Genomic DNA, 21,603 nt, shown 5'->3' with positions numbered 1-21,603 from the left:
TAAATAACGAGACTGATGCTGCTACAGAAAAACTATGCATGCGCCAAATCTTAACGATCGACAGCTGTGCAGCGTAAAGCCTACTCTTTCGATTGCAACATCTCACGTGTTTGTAGAGAAATCTGTATGACCGGTACCGTCGTTTGTGTAAGAGGTGTTAGTTTTGTTTTGCCGAAAAACTTGATACTACACATGTAGTAGAGTGACGAATTGTCGTGAAATTTCACATGAAACTGGATAAAACCGCTACTGAAACTTATCTTATTAAAAGAAGTTTATGGCGATGAATGTTTATTACTCCGAGAAGACGTCGAAGATGACCGCCCAGGTCACCCTTCCACGTCCAAAACGGATGAAAATATCGATTATAATTAATCAACATTACTACCGTGAGGTGCTTGCTCAACTCCGTGAAAGAGTAAGGAAAAAAAACGACCCGATTTGTGGAAGAATAAGTCACGGGTTCTCCATCAAAACAACGCGCTGGCTCATACTGCATTGTCTGTCAAGACGTTTCTAGCCAAGTACAACATCCCCAGTTTTAGGCCATCCGCCTTATTCGCCTGACCTGGCCCCATGTAACTTTTATCTGTTCCCCAAATTAAAATCTGCATTAAAAGGGAACACGATTTCAGTCCGTTGAAGCTGTGAAAGAAAAAGCGGCACGCGTCATGCAGGAACTCACAGAAAAAGACTTCCAGCACTGTTTCGAACAATGGTAAATTCGCATGGAGCGTTGTAGGGATAGGGGAGTGGTGTATATTGAAGGTGATAATAACTAGATATGTATAAATTTAAAATAAAATGTTTTACAGCAACATCTCGTTATTTAATAGCCACACCTCGTATACTTCTACTGTTTAATTTTTAAGCAACTCGATTGACCTTATTTTAAAACTACTTATTAGCGCGACCAAAATATTAATATAGACAGACCAAATTTTTTTTTAATAAAATATGGACCTAACTACATTTTCATCAAAATATTAATTTTCAACCATGTTACTGGCTTTAATCAGAACATTTTTTCGTATTTCATTTTAAATACTATTAATTAAAACTACATGCCTATTAAAACAAAAACAACAAATTCCTATAGTGTGTAAATACAATAAAAATCTAATCTTACGATACCAGATATACGCGGATGTGTTAGGGTTTTTAATAAAAATTAAATGAGTACCTACTATTGAAATAATAAATATGATGATCTGTGACAGATACCCTTAGATACCCTTAAATGCCAAAAGGTACCCTGCTACTTTGTTTGAATAAAGTCCATTTATTAGTTTTTCAGATTTAAGGTATCGTTTAATGTTAGAGTTGACCCTAAATTTTTCTTTTTCTTTAGTTTTAATGCCTCACAATCTATTTTATAGTATGCAGCGTTCCTTGAAATTTGGCTAAAATAGTCTAATCTCTTGATAAGTGATTTAATAAGATTTTTTTGTTTTATTTTATTCTGCAGGTTTCATCATGCACGATTACAAGCCAACATTCGCTGAGAAGATGAAGGATCTAGTGAGGCCTGAAATGTTGCGACCCCTCAGACTCGTTGTATTGTACTTCTTATTCTTACATTGTGCAGCTTTTAACGGCAGCAAACCTTACTTGATCAAAGTATTCAAAAGATTAGGCCTACCAATAGAGCCGTTCGTTGCGACGGTAAGTGATTTCTTTTTTCCATTTTAGTAATAAAGCAATAACATCTAAAGCGTTTCTGATTTTGTTTCAATTGGCGTTTCTTAATTTCGATCTGTTCTATAGGAAGAGGCATTTAAAAAAAATCTATTTTGAGCCTTTTTAATGTCTTTTACATCGTCTTATAGCCAAAAAGATTATTTTGGAAGTGATTTATCAGCTTAAAATCTTCCTTTATTTAAAGCTATTTGAAAAGAAAACTCTAAGCATTTACTTTTATCTATAATTTTATTCGACGTAGTATTTTATTTTCTTTTAATAATAATCATAATTATAATAGTAATAATAATACACTTTGGGAAGGGATTAGCTATGCGGTTAGCGAACTGGACTCCCACGCGGTGGTCCCGGGTTCGAATCCAGCTGCTGACCCTTAGATTTTCTCTTCCTAGGAGCTTCTTACAGCTCATTATGGACAGTGTTGTCTGTAATGAGAGAACATTGTCCGGAGGCCGGCAGTGCACTGAAAAAAGCACCGGGCGCCAATAACCTTAGATGTTGACGCGCCTTAAATCATAAAATAATAATAATAATAATAATAATAATAATACACTTTATTGAAATTAATTTACAAACTTTAGAATGGAAAACACCAAACAAAAGCGTATACGGCTTGGTAGTCCGTCAGCCAGAAGTCAGGTGCTTTTTATAATAATTGGGTAGAAATAAAACAAAAAATGACTCAATAGAAATGAGAGTAGAACTAAACAAAAATCATCACTAATGAGGAAAAAAGAACACAATTATTTTATAAATACAATAAGAAAAATTTTCTCCACGAAGTAATAATAAACATTCACGGGGAAAGTCAAGAGAAAATTAAAAATAAAGCCACAAAAACACAAATAAAATTAATGTACATGTACATCTTCATAATCTAATAATTAAATTCTTGAATTAATTGGTATCTATACAACCAGGCAGAGCGAGCATGATTAATAAGATTGAGACAGTTAGTAGAGTTTAAAAGTTCTCTTAAGTTAGGCAAGGATTCGCACTTTAAATTCTGCCAGGATAGGACAAATAGCCAAAAAATGAACTATGTCCTCTCTGGTCTTTAAATTGCATAGTGAGCACAACTCTACCTCCCTGTCAACCAAAGGGGTAAAATTCAAAATAGAGTAGTTCGCCTCTCATCTTAAACAGCCAACGTAATTCTTTTAAATTTAATACTGTAGACTGAGTTGAACAAGAAAGATAGACAAGCATTAACATTAAGCTCTCTCTATAAAAAAAAAAAGTAATTGTATCTATTTGAATCTTTGGCGCTAGTAACACACACTTCCCGATGAACTATCTTTATTTTATCTGACAGAACAACAAACTTAATCTTCCACAATGACACACACTGAAATTAAGACTATTTTCTTTTATTATAACCGGTCTTGGATTTTCATTCATCTTAAAAGTTTGATTCATCAGAGAGCTCAGGGGTAGCCAAACCACCAGATGTACAATACAAATCTAAAAGAAAGATTTAAATAAGTGATCTTAGAGAGCAGCACTGTCCGGCTCTACAGTATTACTAGTTTACAAATCCCTAATTTCAGCAATATAATTAATTTAGTAAATACAGCATAATTAGATGCGAAATTAATTAGATTTTGGCTATAATAATAGCCGTCCAATACAATTTATCTTCCACTTAATCCTTTAATTAACTTAGGTGAATTTCACTTTAATTCAATGTTACTGCTTCTTTTATTTTACTAGGATTTTAGGATTAGTAGAGATGGGATTAGATACATTGGAAAATCCCCAAACGGGTTGGCATCATGCATTTAATGTTCGATAAGAATGGAGGTACATCTAAAAGCGGTAGAAATAGTTCTGGCTACAAGCAAAGGAGGCTGCAACTACCAGCATATAGACTGGTCGATGCTTCTTTTTGTTATCTCTTTCTCTTCCTTTAAGTAAAGTAATCATGCAAATGAGTGTTCTCGTAAACTATTTTTCTGTTTTAAAAAATTTCTTATCTTTGTTTAAATTGTTGCTGACAATTTTTATTTTTAAATTCACAGATAAAATTGTCTGTGCCGTAAATTCAACATTACTTTTATATTGTATTTTGAAATTATTTACGAAAGTTTTAGGAAACTGGTTGTTTTTAAGAGGGGATAGACTCCCCTTTTTTGAATACATGTAAACTGAGACTGTTTTTTTTTAAGTTGAGTTCTCAGGTTTGTTGATGAAAGGATAAGCACTATTTAAACGAAGTTCTAGTTCTTCTTACAGCCTTAAACAATACCTTGCTGGTCAGCTTTTAAAATATAATGTTCCCCTTTTCAAATGAGAATAACTCATTAGTATTTATTGAAAATTGGTTATTATTCAATATTAAATAATTATTTTCAATTGGAAGCAAGTTATCCTTTATTGAGAATTATTATTAACAATATGATGTTCAGACACCTAATTTGAAGTTGGACGTTAAGCGAAACCTGAAAGAATGGGCGGTTACTTTTCTGATTTAGCTTTACCTTATAAATGAGTTCGAAAAATGTTATTAAGAGAAAAATAAAGTTAATTAAATAAATTATTTAAACAGAATTGTAAACATTCTGAAACTCAAATAAATTGAAGAATGTTTAGTGTACGTAGTAAATAGGTCAACCGTATATTTATTCTCCTATTTAATTAAAAAAAGAAAAAAATACAATTTTTTCATTTCCGAGTAAGATCTTAATTAAAAACATAAATCTTGTCAACTCAAATTGAAATCATTTCCATCATTAATTTATTCCATTTGTTTTTCTTCAAATAAATGATTGTGGACGTCTTACCCCTTCTTACTAAAACCCGAGTAAATGGAGTGAAAATATTAATGGTAATAAATTTAAAATAAAATACTGTTAGCAAGCTTAAAGTGGTAGTGGTTTGTTTTGAAAAGGTTTTTGTTGTGGGGGTGCGCGTTTTAGGGTTGAAGAAATATTGACAACCTTGTGCTCACTAAGTTTTCTCCAACTTATCTCCGCATTAGTCCTTGATGGAAAGCCCTCTCTTCTAAAACAGATCATTTATTTATTTTTACTGACTTTCTCAGTCAGTAATACTTTGCTAACAGGAAAAGTTAATGTAGGAAAACAAAAGTAGCAAACTACAATGTTCACCACCATTTATCATTGTTTCTATTGTTTCTGACTTTAATGAAATGTGGGGTAAAAAGAGAGAGAATGGGGTGAGGAAAAGAGAACCTAAAGAACACAAAAATAACCTCCTTAAATTTAGCACTTTATCATGAATGCGATGGGCACGATTATTCTTCTATCACTTTTCTTCATTGATAATTACAGAAATTTATTAGCTCTTAAAATTAAATATGCGAATTATATATTGAATGAATATATTTTTAATAATTGAGTTGTCTTGCTTTACTTACTCTTTTTTTCGAAACATTCGCAACATAAATAAAAATAAAAAGGAATAAATGGGTGTCTTGACAATCCTAACTCAGTACGTAATTCTATTTATTTATTTATTTTATTTATACTTTTCAAATGGAGAATCAAAACTAACGTTACGAAATCAAAGTTTATAAGTATCTACTCTCAGACTTAAAATCCTACCTCCTATCATCTTGAACCAAACTCCTATATCAACTGTGGACAAAGTACGCTTCCTTGGACTGCACCTAGACAAACGGTTGACGTGGGATCCCCCATACTAGACTGAAAAGACAAGAAACTAACCAACGCTACAAAACTTCTCGCCAGACTACTTGACAAACGTTTCGAAACTTAACGTACATAACAAAAGACTCTTATATCTACTGTTACTGCGACCTAAGCATCGAAGTATGGGGGATCGACTAAAGCGTTCCAACTCTCTTCGCCTCCCAGACATTACAGTCAAAAAATATTTCGAAAACTTCTTAATGCTCCGTTCTATGTATTTAACCTCCTCTATCCATAATGACCTCAAAAATCCCTTTCATTACAGATCTTGCTGACACTCGTTTTCTCAAATTTCATTCCTCTACAGCAGCTCATCCTAACACTCTCATAGAACACCTATCTTCCTCCATATTACCAGGTAATCCTCTAAGGAGATTGAAGAGAAGATGGCCTCGTGATCTACTCTTATTGTGAGAGCATGATTTTCTTTTATTTCTTTTTTTTACCATATTTGCTTGTTGCAGTGGTAAATTCCAATAAATAAAAGATTAAAAAACAAAAAATTCTTATTATTATTTTTTTTTTTTTTTTTTTTTAGCGCATCAACAGCTGAGGTTATTAGCGCCCGGAGCTTTTTCCAGTGCACTGCCGGCCTCCGGACAGTGTTCTCTCGTTACAGACAACACTGTCCATCACCGGACAGTGAGCTGTAAGAAGCTCCTAGGAAGAGAAAATCTAAGGGTCAGCTGCTGGATTCGAACCCGGGACCTCCGCGTGGGAGTCCAGTATGCTAACCTCATAGCTAATCCCTTCCCTAATTATTTATTTATTTTGTACCATAGAGCTAACTGAAATAACTCAACTTTTACTTATTGAGGAAGTTGGTAGCTTTTCTTACAGTATCAGTCCATTTTTATTTTAAATTCAGTGTGTAAAGCATCTTTGCGGTTTGTCGTAATACTAGATCATGACACAGATTATTTATTTTACAAGAGCTATTTGACTTTGTTTGATTGTTTTTATTTTTTTAAATCAGAAGAATGTAAATTTATACTTACATGAAATTTCACAATGCGGGTGTTGGTCTATTGGTCAAGAGCTTGGCTTTATAAGTGGGAGATCCCCAGTTCGAATCTCGCGAATGACTATTTATTATTTGTTAGAAAAAATTGTTTATAGTAAGGTATGAGCTACCGCCTCCGTCTACGTCGTTGGAGTTGGACGTTAAGCCTTGCCTGAAAAAATAGGCGATTACTTACACGTATAAGTATGGAGCTTACTTAAAGTATAAGTAATTAGCGTTATTTTAAATGTTCTGCCTAAAATCTAAATGAAAGATTTAAATGTGTGATCTTAGAGAGCAGCACCGTCAGGCTCTACAGCAGTAGTGGTTTACACATCTACTAATTAATTAAGTAAATACAACATAATTAGATGTGAAATTAATTAGATTCTGGCTATAATAATAGCTGTCCAATACAATTTATCTTCCACTTAATCCTTTAATTAACTTGGGTGAATTTCACGTTAATTCAATGTTATTTTGCTCCTTTTATTTTACGAGGATTGTAGGATTAGTAGAGATGGGATTAGATACAAAGGAAAATCCCCAAACGGGTTGGCCATTGCAGGATTGGTCCATCCTCCAAAAAGTGCTCCATAAATTTCCCTGGTTAAATTTTTCAAATAAATATTATGGGCCTATAAATAGTTAAAGGTCGTAGTTTTGAGGGAAACATTACAAAAGAAAACACAAATCTGATTACCCACTCACATTTTGTTTTTGTTTTTGAATTTAAGGCGCATCAACAACTGAGGTTATTGGGCGTTGGGAAACTTTTTTTTTTTCAGTGCACTGCCGGTTTACGGGCAATGTTCTCCCGTTACAAAACTATATTGTCCATTACCGGGCAGAGAACTGTACAATGTTCCAAGGGAGAAAAAAAATCTAAGAAGCTAGCAGCTGGATTCGAACCCGTGATCTCGACGTTGGAATCCAGTATTCACTAACCACTCAGATAAACCCTTTTTTTACACTGTTGTATTTTATGATAAATTATTTTTTCTATTTATATTATTAAATTACAGAGTGTAATTTTCATTTAATTATTCATTTACAGGTAATTAATTTCATTTAATTAATTAACAATGTGTTATCCGCTCTTCATGTATATTCTGTATTTACTAATTATTTAAATATATATCGTATATTATACATACTAAGGTCTTGCCGCATTATGTAATGTATATTCGTCAATTTATTTTTAGTTTAAATGTACGTTTACCCTGTATATTTAATTTTATATTAATATTTTTTCAATTTCTCTAAAAAAAACTATTGGAACACATTGATTAATTTGTTTTTTAAACAAAAACAGAAGGCTTCAATGATTACACATCCGGTGGAAAGCAGGACGATCTCAATTCTTCCTCTTACGTTTCCCTCTAACATTTTTCTAAGTAAGATTACCATTAACAGAAAACACCTCGGTTAAGATATAGTAAAGTAGTTGCCTATTTTTTTTTTTTTTTCAGGCGGGGCTTTATGTCCAACTATCAGTTAGGTGTCCCATGGGCAAGCGGTTAAAATATATACGATATATATATATATTTGTGTGGAATTTCGAGTGGCTTAATGTCAAGACTTGTTTCGTGAGAGCTTAGACATATATATATATATGTATATATATATATATATATATATATATATATATTATTTTTTTTAAATGGTAGGTTGATTTAGTAAAAAAAAAAAGGTAATGTAGCAACATGACACTACTGTTAATGTGGTGGGGAAACAAAATGTAGTTTTTAACTGAAATATCGTGCTCTGTTGGTGAAAATCGACATATAAAACCTTCGAACGGTAGGTCTTGGATGCGTTGAGGTAGGGGAGGTTATTTTGTCCCAACCTTCATACTTTATTAACAACACAAATTTAAAATTTGTCATATTTTCTTTTGCTATAATCGTAATTTATTTTGTAAAATAAAATAATTTTAATTAAATACATTATGGAACCCAACGAGGTACAGAACACATTTTAATTAAATACATTATGGACTCCAACGAGGTACAGAACACATTTTAATTAAAGGTCAATAACGCGATGTCTCTTTCATATTGTCATCTCTTTCAGATAACAAACCATAAATTGAATTGAAGCTAGCATAGAAATACACAATTTGTTAAACTCATATCCAATGTTAAATGTTTGGAACAGAATGTTTAAATAGAACACTCAGAAGAATTAGGAAGAAAAGTTTACTTTGTTGGCTTGGACCAACAGCCTGATGAACAATTATTGTAAAATTTTCCATATATTTTACCAGCCACATGGCTTTGATAAAACCAACTCGGTTATAAACCCTACAATGTATGACAGTATAAATTATGTTTGGAGAAAATTGCGCTTAATGTTTAACTAGCCTCGTATTTTGTTTTGCATTTTATTGCAGTTAGAATATGTTTGAGTTGAAATGTCAAATAGATTCTTAAAAATTGAAGAAAAGAGAAAAACTCATTGTAATGTTAATTAGATTAATTTATTAGTACTCATTAAACTTTAAATTTCCTAATTGATCTCAGCGAGAGAAAATGCTATATTTTTCTATTATTTATTCACATTTTTCCCTTTAAGTAGTACTCGGCAGCTTTTTCTATCACAAGGCAGGATGTAACAGATTCCTTGAGGTTGTAATTTGTTGGGTTCTTCCTCTTGTAGCTCTCAGAAATAAGTTTATTATTATATTTTTCTTAAAAATTAAAGAGCGTTTTCATTTGAGGTCATTAACGTATGGAACCTTAAAAAATGCACTCTTTATTCTCTACCTTGGAAGTCTGACCCTTCGTGTTTCCATTAAGCTTTCCTTTACCTAAAAGGTTATTTATTTATTTTTTGGCGCATCGATCGCGTTGGTCATTAGCGCCCCAAATCTAGTTTCCTTCTTGTTCTAGAGGTACTCGCGCTGGATAGCACTGGCTTCTATCCTACAAAAGCTTCTACCCGCAACGTCTTGTCCAGCAAGGTAGGGCGGATAGGTCTTTTTGCACGATATCCTCCTCTTACTTCATCCGCACTAGTCGACGAGAGGATGCTTGGAATCTTATTTGTGCCATCCCTCATCTTTCTTGAACTTGTTTCTATAACAGTGTTGAAAGTCTTTCTTATGTTTTGTGTTTATCTTGTTATTTTATAAAAGTGTGCAAAGCTTAAAGACTTTTTGTTTCTTTTATTAAGTATTATTTAAATTTTTATCTAACTTGTAGCCTGTATTTACTATTAACTTTATTTTTTTAAAAAAGTTATCTGGGACTTGCAGTACTTTTAACTATTATTCCTGCCCACTCTAAAATAACCTAACCCTAAAATAAACTCAAATCTAATAAGTTTGAATTACTTTTTATAATTTCTTTCAACCCCAAACTAAAAATACATTAGGTAATAATAATATTAATAATAAAGCCTTTAATTCCAGAAAAAACAATAACTACAAAATATATTTCATTCTTTAAACATGATAAATAAAAGACAAATACGATGGGACCAAAAGAAATCCGTGGGATTGTTGCCTAGAATATACTTAATATACTTATAGCATCACAAAAATTGCTTTAAACTTTAATTATAATTAAAAAATCACAAAAATATTTCTGAATATATCATAGCATTATTTATTAGAATTTAATTAAATCAGATCATTGTGACGAAAATTCCATGCATATTTACAAAAATTTATAATTGATTTCCATTTAAGATAACCATTTAGATATGAATACATTAGTTAAGTTGATCTATTTTTGATCACATTAATTTATTAGATGAAAGAGTGAAATTTTTAAATGATCAGTAGTATTTGAAGGCTTTTGTTTCTGAAGACTCATAGTGATGTACTATCCTAAACGTTTAGAGGCTCTTCTTTCATTTTAGTTTGATTCTAGAGTTTTTGTAAGGGTTGAATGTTTTTAGCGATTGTTTAAAGAACTGATAATTCAAGTAAATACGAGGGTCGTTTGAAAAGTCCGTGCAAAAATAAAAACTACTTAATTTTTTGGGGTAAACCTTTTTTATTTTTCAACATAGTCTCCTTTTAGGCTTGTACACTTCGTCCAACGCTGCTCTAGTTTGTTGATCCCTTCCGAATAATAGGATTTGTCCAAGTCTGAAAAATAGCCATTCGTTTCTGCAATCACCTCCTCGTTTGAATAAAATCTTTTTCCCGCCAGCCATTTCTTCATATTGGGGAACAAATAGTAGTCCGAGGGAGCCAAGTCTGGAGAATAGGGGGGATGTGAAACGAGTTAGAACCCTATTTCCATTAATTTTGCGACCACAACTGCTGAGGTGTGAGCTGGTGCGTTGTCGTGATAGAAAAGGACTTTTTTGTGGGCCAATCGTGGGCGTTTTTCTTGCAGCTCGGTTTTCAAACGGTCCAATAACGATGAATAATATGCACCTGTAATAGTTTTACCCTTTTCCAGATTGTCGATGAGGATTATTCCTTGCGAATCCCAAAAGACAGTCGCCATAATCTTTCCGGCCGAAGGAACGGTCTTCGCCTTTTCTTGGCGCAGATTCCCCCTTGGTAACCCATTGTTTAGATTGTTCTTTGGTCTCAGGAATGTAGTGATGTATCCATGTTTCATCCACAGTGACGAAACGACGCTTAAAGTCCTGCGGATTCTTCTGGAACAGCTGCAAACCGTCCTTGCAACACTTCACACGATTTCGTTTTTGGTCAAGCGTGAGCAATCGCGGCACCCATCTTGCGGATAGCTTTGTCATGTCCAAATGTTGATGCAAAATATTATGTACCCGTTCATTCGAGATGCCCACAGCACTAGCAATCTCACGCACCTTCACTCTTCTGTCATCCATCACCATATCATGGATTTTATCAATGATTTCTGGAGTAGCAACCTCAACAGGGCGTCCAGAACGTTCAGCGTCACTTGTGCCCATATGACCACTCCGAAAATTTTGAAACCACTTATAAACTGTTCTAATCGAAGGTGCAGAGTCACCATAATGTTTATCAAGCTTCTCTTTAGTCTCCTGAGGCGTTTTGCCTTTCATAAAGTAGTGTTTAATCAACACACGAAATTCTTTTTCATCCATTTTTTGAAAATCACTCGACTTCCTCGATTCAAACGAATGCCAAACACAAAGAAATAGACCGATCTGGCTGAAACTTGGTGTGGGTTCTTCCAAGAGATGCTACTAACTAAACATAACTTCGATACGCGCCAGTGGTGCTATCTCTCTGACTTTGCACGGACTTTTCAAACGACCGTCGTATATGTTGGGATGTTTTCTTTGTTTCCTCCTCTGAAAATAAATTAAGTAATGGATGTATCGTTCGTTCCGTCGCTGGCTTCAATTTGTTAAATTTTTTTAGTTTAATTTAGTAAAAAGTAAAAAAAGTAAAGTAATCGCCTAACTACCAATTAGGCGTCGTGGACGGAGTTTTATTTTGTATATTCGCGATATTTTTTTTAAGTCGGTTTAAATTAGATAATAGATTGCACATAATTATTCTGGACATTTTCTTCTATCAATTCATAATCGTGGAGGCACCCACTAGGGAAGGAACGCAGACCAGGTACTAACCATTCTCCTCACACAAACCCTGAAGAGGCGAAAAGGGGTTCGAATAGTCCACACTTACTGTATTCTTTATGCATTTGTATTAGAAATTAACTGCTTGTTAATTCTAAGGCGCATCTATTATATAAAATCAATTCTCTCCCGATTGTGTCTGGAAAGATTGAAGGATTAATAAATCTTTTATGAATTCACTTTTTAGTTTCAGTTTCATTTTTAATGGAAATGGAATTTTTATTTATTTTAATTTCAGCTTCCATTATAATTATTCTGGACATTTTCTTCTATCAATTCGTAATAGTGGAGGCTTTCTCAGACGCCATCATCTTTGGTTTCCCAGTCTAGGATTTCCATAGTCATTCTTCCGTCTTCCATTCTGTTTCCTTTCTTAATCTTTCATACCTTGATATTCGTGCTGGCCTTCTCCAGTAATCCATCTGTCAAAAATAATAAAAACATTTTTACAATTACAGGTGATCGCAGCATCTAGTCAAATTTTGGGGAGTTTCGTCTGCATGGGAAGTGTTCGTCGGCTGGGCAAAAGAGGACTATCATTAATATCAATCAGTGCCTGCTCTTTAATAACTTTATCTTTGGGCATATACTCTATCCTACATGAACATCGTAATGTCAATCTTAGCTGGCTACCTCTGGTATTGTTCTCATTATTATATTTCTTTACGAACTTTGGAATTGGTGTCATCCCATGGACATTATTGGCAGAGGTATTTCCATCCAGGTATGTTATTAACAAAATTGAAAATTGAGTGAGAGAGAGTGAATAAGAGTGATGCTTATGTCCATGATTTGAGGGCATAAATATCAGCGAAATCATTTGAAACATACAATTATGAATTGAAATTTGTATTTACCAATCTATACAAATACAGCATCAAAAAATGTTTCAGGCTAACTGACTTCATACCCTAAATAAAAAATGAAAATAAAAGCATTTACCTTGAGTTAAATCTCAGCATTTTAAGGGAAAAAAATAATTAAAAAGAAAACCTTAACGCAAAAGTTACTGTATAGCAAGATGTGCTTTTAGTCTTTTGTGTTTATATCTTTTGTCCAGCATTGTTATAATCCATGACTTTGGTGACACGAATAGCTAGACTGTTTGAATAAACTGAACAAACCTTTTGGTTGAGTTATAACTAGTGGTAGATACACTAGCAACATCTAGCGGGCATATGGTCAATCGGTGTCCATCTGGGAAAGGTCCCGGACTAACCGCTAACATTTATTTTGCACCAAATTTTAATGGGCTCTTACTAAAGCTGAATTTTCAATAGGCATACTTCGTAGATTTTGTAAATTTCATTGAGACATTAATGTAAATTTCTAAAATTCTTTGAGACTGTTGTGTGAAGAAATTTACATTGAAAAATGTGCCCAAAGTTTAGGGGGAAAATATTATAACTATTTAACTCCTATCTAGTTATTAATTAAAAAACTATCAAAACCCTGCTGAATACCATGGTGTTGATCTGATTCCATTCCAAAATAATAAAAGGTTTAAGGGAAGGTGATTTCAGATTTAAGGGAAAGCTTTGATGGTAGTTGTCTCAAGGCATAAAGTAGCGGTCCTCTAGGATTGCACAGCTTCCTCTACCCTAAAATTTACTTTTCCAGCAATCTTGATTATAAAGAAGAAGAATTCTGAAGGTCCGCAGTGCTTCTTAGAAAGCCATGAGCGCCAATGAATTCAGACAATTGACTAAGTATAAAGTCTTCTTACTAACCGATTGCTGTGTGTCAAGCACCGTCAATAAAGATTAGAAGTAGGTTTAGGAAGCGACTCCTTTCTTTTTTCTTGTACATTGGTTACAGTTATCCCAAGCCTGCATTGGTATTAATGTTATTAAGGTTAAGAAAACTGTAGATATGCCTAATTGTACGTTGATTTTATTACCAACAGAGTAATCATTAGGGAACGGATTCATATGTATTTACATATTTTTTTCTAGGTAATTTACAGACGTTTTTCAACTAGAAGTATTCATACTGATACTCTTTAAGCCGTTTGAGTCTACTTTTATTTCACATATTTCCACATATTTGGATGTTATCGCATATTTATACATATTTGATTAAAATAAATAAATATTTCTACATATTTAATCAAAATATGTACATATTTTTCATTTTGGGTATATTTTCATAATTGGGAGGTGGTTGACAGGAAATGTGAACCACAGACTGTAGGGCTGTGAATCACAGTGGTTAAAAAAGTGTTCTTAAAAGCACCAAGTCGCATTAAAATGCTAAAAGATCTCAATCCAGACTTGTGCCTTCCACCAGAACCAATATTGACAAGATGGGGTACTTGGCTGGAAGCAGCTCAATATTACTACAATAAAATCAAGAATGACCTTTCACATCTCGAAGACGAAGCAGTAGCGATAAATACAGCCAAGTCTTTATTCGAGAAACCTAATTTAAGGAACGACCTTGCATTCATTTCTGACAATTGCGTATTTCTTGCACAAACCATTACCCAACTTGAGACCCAAAATGTTCGACTGACAGAAAACGTGTCCAACGTTAAAAAAGTCATCGAAAAGGTGGAAGGAATACCTGGGAGTAAGGGAGATCTGATCAGATCAAAACTGGTAGAAGTACTGAGCAAGATCAAAGGGTGGGAGACCATCTGCCAGATTTCTGATATTATCAGTGGAACAGAAGTCACCTCAGAACATCGTGTACCCTTTTACAACCAACGAGATAACTTCTTTCAGCAAGGCACCTATAACATCTGTAGATGTTGAACGATCTTTTAGTCGTTACAAGTCCATCTTACGCCCAGATCGTCGTCACTTTACGTTCCAACATTTGAAATTTCATGTGGTTGCAAACAATTTCGAAGAGTGAAGTTTTCAAAATTGAAAATATTTAACACATCTTTTTATAAATAGTAAAAATGTTCTTTGTTGTATAAATCATTATAACTTGTAAAAACAAATTATTTTGTTCCTAATAAATTATTATAAATTGTAAAAATGTTCTTTTCTTGTATAAATAATTATAACTTGCCCCCCCCCAAAAAAACAATTCCATTTTCATAAAAAAAAAATGTCCATTTTACTTAAATATTCCAGAAAATATTTTAAGAAAATCACATATTTTCCACATAATTGACGAAAATAAATGCATATTTTAATTAAATATTTGGCATTTTTAAATACATAAAAATCCGTTCCTTAGTAATCATCATTGACCGCCTAGTATCGAAGGGGCCTTTAACAATCGAGAGAATAAATGTTGAGATCACTTTAAATCTAGATAAACTTAGCTTTTTATAACAATAAAAGATACAGCTGGATAGCTTCAAACTGTCGCTCATGATTATAATGAGTAATAATTAGTATTATACATAAGTAAACCAACAGATGGTTCTTAATAAGACTGGATTTAAAATATTTAAAGAGATCTCATGATCTCAGTTTTCCAGTTGAATGTGTTCTTTTCTTAATTCTTTAATAAATTTTTATTTAATGAATTTTTAAACAGAAATTAATTAAAAAAATGTGAACGTTATTTTTTTAACTGAATAAAATCAGTTTCTGCTCTAAAAGAAAACAAAATAGCTCTAAAGTGAAATAATTTGTGTATTCTTGTACAAGTTACATTGCTACACTTTTTTTGTGCTCTTAATGTAAATTTTCTATTTTTTTTTTTTTTTGCATAAATAAACCTTGATTGAAAAGCCTTTTTTTTAAAAGAAATTAAAATAAAAAAAGTTAGATTGCCAATTGTGATTAATTTACATTACATACCTAATTCTTTTAAAAACATCACCGTTTTCATTTATCCAGTTGTATTAGGGCATCATTCAAATAACTTATTTGTCAAATGATTATGTGATCATTTGTCCGCCATTTGTTAATCACGTAAATAGTTGTTCTAAATCTATCGTAATTTAAAGCATTTGATTTCCCTTCGTTTGTGATTAGAAGATTGCATATAATTAATTATTCATTATCCTTCTTTATAGTGCTCCTAATGAAGGAATTTCAAAATTGTTTTTCACTACAAAAATTTGATTTGTGTTCAAAAAAAATTACATGAGCCGAAACTTATACTGATTTTTTTTTTTTTTTTAGGTATAACCAAAGAAACTGGTATAAAAATACAGTGTCCAAACTTAAATAGCACCAGATGTAGATACATAGTTTAGGATTAAAAATGTTCAATGATACGCTGAGGATTTTTAATTTTTTTGATTATCTTTTTCTTTCATGTTAAAAGTGAACAATTTCCAATTAAGAATAAAATTAATTAAAGAATTGCCAATTTTTAAAGGATTTTCTGCAGTTATATGTTAGCAAACTGTAGCAATAATCAGTGTTCAAGAGCATCTTCTGCCCTAACTTTTGGGTACTGCACCAATAGAAGACACACTAATCTGTTATGTAGAAAATGTAAAAAACAAAATTATAATTTCCAATAAGCTATATCCCTAAAGATGCCTTAATCTCTAGATCGAATGCTTGGCGAAAAAATAATCAAACATTATTTATGAAATTGGCAATTCTTAATTAGGAAGAATTAGAATTGTGAAAGACGCTATTCCTAATTTTTCTAGCTAAATGAGTTATTATTTAATTTAACTCTTTTTATTGATATCTCGGAATAGAGTAGTTCATTCATAGTAAACAAAATAGTGTTTGTTCTTATGAGAAGTTTTAGCTAAACATCGTGTAGTGGAACTATTAGTCTAAGATAAACAGAGTTGAACACTCACTTTCATTAAACTTTCCAGGATCGCCTCACACTCCTAGCCAAGCCCGCTGTGTCTGATAGTCCTTTCTGCAGTAGACAACTTTTGTAACTGTTAACTGCTAGGCATTTATGTTAGTTCACGGCTTTTGGCTATCGCTCGCAAATCCATAGAATACTTACATAATTTTGACCCACGTACACAGTATGTTCCTATTAATCAAATGCAAACACATTCTGAACTATTACTTAACATATTTAAATAATAAAATATTTTCTGTGAAGGGCTGTCCCTAACAACAGGTTGCCCTCTCCTCGAAAATTTGAACATTATCTTGTCATATGATGATGATGATAAATGATAAGATAGAATTAAATGATTTTATTAAAAATAACGAATCGAAATTACCAAAATTAAATTGAAATCACATCAGAAGGAAAAAGAAATAATTGAAATAAAGTAACCAGGACACAACAAACGTCATCCTAAAACTTTCATTTGATTATGGAATTATCCCACTTACAAAACTGGCTGCTTTGCTTAATTCAAAAATAAAAATAAAAAGTAGAATAAAATAAAACTTATAGGAGTACCAGATAAAAACCAGACTTTAGAATGCAATTGTGAATCTAATTTAGAGCAAAATGTTCATTTGTGTCTGAAACCCAAGACTTGCAAATTTTTATTTTTTCAAAATTTCAAGAATTCGCCCATAAAAAATGGTCCTACAGAGAATTAGAGCAATCAAATTTAAATGAACTAATCATTTGAGAGCTTAAAACTTAAACATGCAATATATGTACGAGGGTCGTTTGAAAAGTCCGTGCAAAGTCAGAGAGATAGCACTACTGGCGCGTATCGAGGTTATGTTTAGTTAGTAGCTTCTCTTGGAAGAACACACACCAAGTTTCAGCCAGATCGGTCTATTTCTTTGTGTTTGGCATTCGTTTGAATCGAGGAAGTCGAGTGATTTTCAAAAAATGGACGAAAACGAATTTCGTGTGTTGATTAAACACTACTTTATGAAAGGCAAAACGCCTCAGGAGACTAAAGAGAAGCTTGATATACATTATGGTGACTCTGCACCTTCGATTAGAACAGTTTATAAGTGGTTTCAAAATTTTCGGAGTGGCCATATAGACACAAGTGACGCTGAACGTTCTGGACGCCCTGTTGAGGTTACTACCCCAGAAATCATTGATAAAATCCATGATATGGTGATGGATGACAGAAGAGTGAAGGTGCGTGAGATTGCTAGTGCTGTGGGCATCTCGAATGAACGGGTACATAATATTTTGCATCAACATTTGGACATGACAAAGCTATCCGCAAGATGGGTGCCGCGATTGCTCACGCTTGACCAAAAACGAAATCGTGCGAAGTGTTGCAAGGACGGTTTGCAGCTGTTCCAGAAGAATCCGCAGGACTTTATGCGTCGTTTTGTCACTGTGGATGAAACATGGATACATCACTACACTCCTGAGACCAAAGAACAATCTAAACAATGGGGTACCAAGGGGGAATCTGCGCCAAAAAGGTGAAGACCGTTCCTTCGGCCGGAAAGATTATGGCGACTGTCTATTGGGATTCGCAAGGAATAATCCTCATCGACTATCTGGAAAAGGGTAAAACTATTACAGGTGCATATTATTCATCGTTATTGGACCGTTTGAAAACCGAGCTGCAAGAAAAACGCCCACGATTGGCCCACAAAAAAGTCCTTTTCCATCACGACAACGCACCAGCTCACACCTCAGCAGTTGTGGTCGCAAAATTAATGGAAATAGGGTTCCAACTCGTTTCACATCCCCCCTATTCTCCAGACTTGGCTCCCTCGGACTACTATTTGTTCCCCAATATGAAGAAATGGCTGGCGGGAAAAAGATTTTATTCAAACGAGGAGGTGTTTGCAGAAACGAATGGCTATTTTTCCGATTTGGACAAATCCTATTATTCGGAAGGGATCAACAAACTTGAGCAGCGTTGGACGAAGTGTATAAGCTTAAAAGGAGACTATGTTGAAAAATGAAAAAGGTTTACCCGAAAAAATTAAGTAGTTTTTATTTTTGCACGGACTTTTCAAACGACCGTCGTATATATTTTAATTTGAAGTAAATTTCTCTATCAAAAACTCTTAAGTTAAAAGTTGTCCATATTAAAACTGTACGGTTGGACAGTTCTATTAAGATTGGTCGACAAAAACTGCATCCGCAGTTGCAGAAAAATTGATTTAAAATACAACAGAAAATGTATTGCTTTCTATCCCTTTATGTAAAGCATTGTCATTCTTTATTCTTAATACTCAATAAAAATCAAAGCGGAAAAAAAATCATATACATTTCTGGTTGTAACAATTTCAATCAGTCTCTTTTCTCTCTCAAGTTTTGCAAAAAAGAAAAGAAAGTAAGATCAGCACTGTTGACAGAGGTTTCGAATCCAACTATCTCATAACCTTAGCTTTTTTTATCTTCCTATAAACCACTTACAGCTCACTATCTTTTGAAGGCCGTTTTATAAGGAGAAAACACTAGCCCTTTTTTTCGTTTCATTAACTTTATCATCTTGGATGAAAAGGTATGTTCGGTACAGTTAAATTTCTTCAAATAAGACTTCATGAAAGATTTAGGACAATGTTCTCTCGAAACAGATTTGAAATGTTTATTAATTGATAAAAACAACGTCTTCATAAAAGTAAAGTAATGCCTATTTTTCAAGGAAGGCTTTACGTTACAGTATCTAATTACGCATGGAGGCGAATAGCAGACGAATTTTACTTTAAAGTTCTCATATTTAACATTAATTAAAATCCAAGTCCTAGACCAGGAATTGAACCAGTACAATAGTACATCTTAGCTTTGCAAGTCTTGCCTATAACGTCAGGCGAAACCAACATTGTTTATTTAGTTTTTGTGTCTCTTAATATGTAACTTATGTTTTCAGAGGCCGAGGTGTGGGAGGAGGAGTGTCTGCAGCCACTTACTACTTTTGGTTCTTCTTGGTTACTAAAACATTTTTAGATCTTGAAAATCTAGTACAATTGTATGGCGTATTCTTTTTTTATAGTTTTCTAGGTTTTTGTGGTTTCTTATTTTTGTATACATTCCAACCAGAAACTGAAGGTCGTAAACTTGAGGAAGTTGAAGTATTGTTTCAATCAAAGAAAAAACGATCCAGCCCTTTATAAAAACTAAGAAAAAAATAAAATAAATAAGAAGTGAGTCCAACGTAAAATGTGATTAAGCTAACACATTGTAGAAAAATATCGCTGATATTGTCCGTCATGATTTGCATGTTTTCTTTATAAGTGAGTGACTTCAAAAGTTGATCATCAGTTCGATGCAGAAGTTTCTGTCAAGAAAAAAAGAGTGTGACAAATTCTTCTTCATAAGTGGATTTTTAAACGTTTATATCAAACTTCTTATCAACCTCTATGCATTAAAATCTGAAATCAGCCAGAACTAAAGAATACATGCGTTCATCGATAGATAAAATCATATAATATATACTTTTTTTTACATGAAACTTTTTTAAACTATAAATGAAAACATTTAGTTAGATAAATTATTGTTGGAGTTCATGAACTACAAGTGAAATACGTATTTATTTTTATGCATTGATATTAAATGGAGAAATATGTATTTTTTCAAATGTAATTTTATTGTGAGACGTCTAAAGCAGAAAAAAATAGTACACCAAACGTCATTTTTATTTGTGTTCCACGTACTAACTTCTGTTTTTAATGACTTGTTCTACTCTATTCTATTTATTTTTTTTAAACAGTTTAATTTAAAATTATTAAAGTTAGAACATCCTAATTAATTACAGAAAAAAAGGAGATTTTTTTATTTTTATAAAATTAACATTCCAAATTTTCCTTAATTAGGTTTTAATATTATATCTCCGAACCTGTATGTAGTGAGAGCTGTCAAAAAGATGGCATTTAATACAAAGTCTATTTCTGTAATTTTACACAACTTTGTTTGTTTGTTTTGCAAATTGTAAATAATTCTGTATTTTCAAAAGTGTAATTTTTAACAATACAAATAGCTGAAAACGTCATCAATTGTTAAACTAAATTAATGTATATAATTATAAATTACGATGTTATTTATCTATGAGCAACAATTAACTAAATTTAAAATAGAAAAATCTATACATTTTAGGTAAACAGTAAATTTAAGAGTGCGAAAAGTCAAACAAGACTGATTAAATATATACACAATAAGTTACTATGGGATTGTTTAAAGTTATTGTCAATTAGTAAGGAAAAGTTTGTTGTTCAATAAAATGAATTTAATTATTTCAAAATAAATATATTTAACTGCAATATTTATATCTTTAGCCCACACTGAATCCCTTAGAGAATTTTTTAATACCCAAATTTAGTGTCACCTCATTTCAATCTCATTTCTTTTTTTTCTGACTTTTGCTAGTGAATAACTCATTGAAAAATGAAGGTTGTATAGATTCCTTTGTTAGCTCAGCTTTAGTTACAAGCCTTCTGGTTACACTTACCTCAAATTGTATACAAAAATATAATTAATATGTCTGAAATTTATTTCTATATTTCAATCCCTTAATATCTTTTTGCTTTAATCAGCTACTCTCTCCATCGAATGACATTTCTAAACATACTAGGAAACCCAGACTCTTAACATATATTTCAGTAATGAGTCAAACACTATTTTACGCGGACAACATCCTATATCTCCGCCCCTATTTTATTTTTATTTTTAAATAAAAAACGGATCAATATCCAATTTACAGAAACAACAATAAAATAACATAAATAATACAAATAGTTCTCAGTCTATAATTTAGGTTTATAATTAGGCTTTAGCATTTTATTTTTCCTTTTAGAGGTTATAAAGATTATACAGATTTATACAATACAAATAACTCAAAGAAATAGTTGACATCTGACTTTATTTAGAAAATTTTGTATATCCATGCCAAAGAAA

At 32.6% G+C, this 21,603-nt stretch overlaps 1 protein-coding gene across 4 annotated transcripts in view; it reads left to right on the top strand.

The window, feature by feature from the left end:
- The window catches only part of LOC141462341 (facilitated trehalose transporter Tret1-like), a 48,327-nt gene extending 27,131 nt beyond the window's left edge, over positions 1-21,196 (top strand). For 3 of the 4 annotated variants that reach the window (XM_074144130.1, XM_074144131.1, XM_074144132.1), the window contains 3 exons: positions 1,469-1,665; positions 12,393-12,658; positions 19,583-21,196. In XM_074144130.1, the coding sequence (XP_074000231.1) occupies positions 1,469-1,665; positions 12,393-12,658; positions 19,583-19,826 (707 nt within the window). In that variant the 3' untranslated portion in view covers positions 19,827-21,196. Of the gene's footprint in view, positions 1-1,468; positions 1,666-12,392; positions 12,659-16,025; positions 16,121-19,582 lie in introns of those variants that run through there. The other variant, XM_074144133.1, reaches the window with a different exon arrangement.
- The last annotated feature ends 407 nt before the right edge of the window (positions 21,197-21,603 follow it).

This window comes from Rhodnius prolixus, unplaced genomic scaffold, assembly GCF_049639745.1.
Source record: "Rhodnius prolixus isolate KJV_2025 unplaced genomic scaffold, Rpr scaffold_36, whole genome shotgun sequence".
Classification (NCBI taxonomy): domain Eukaryota; kingdom Metazoa; phylum Arthropoda; class Insecta; order Hemiptera; family Reduviidae; genus Rhodnius; species Rhodnius prolixus.
Note: the sequence above shows the minus strand (reverse complement) of the source record. Positions and strands in the feature narration are given on the sequence as shown.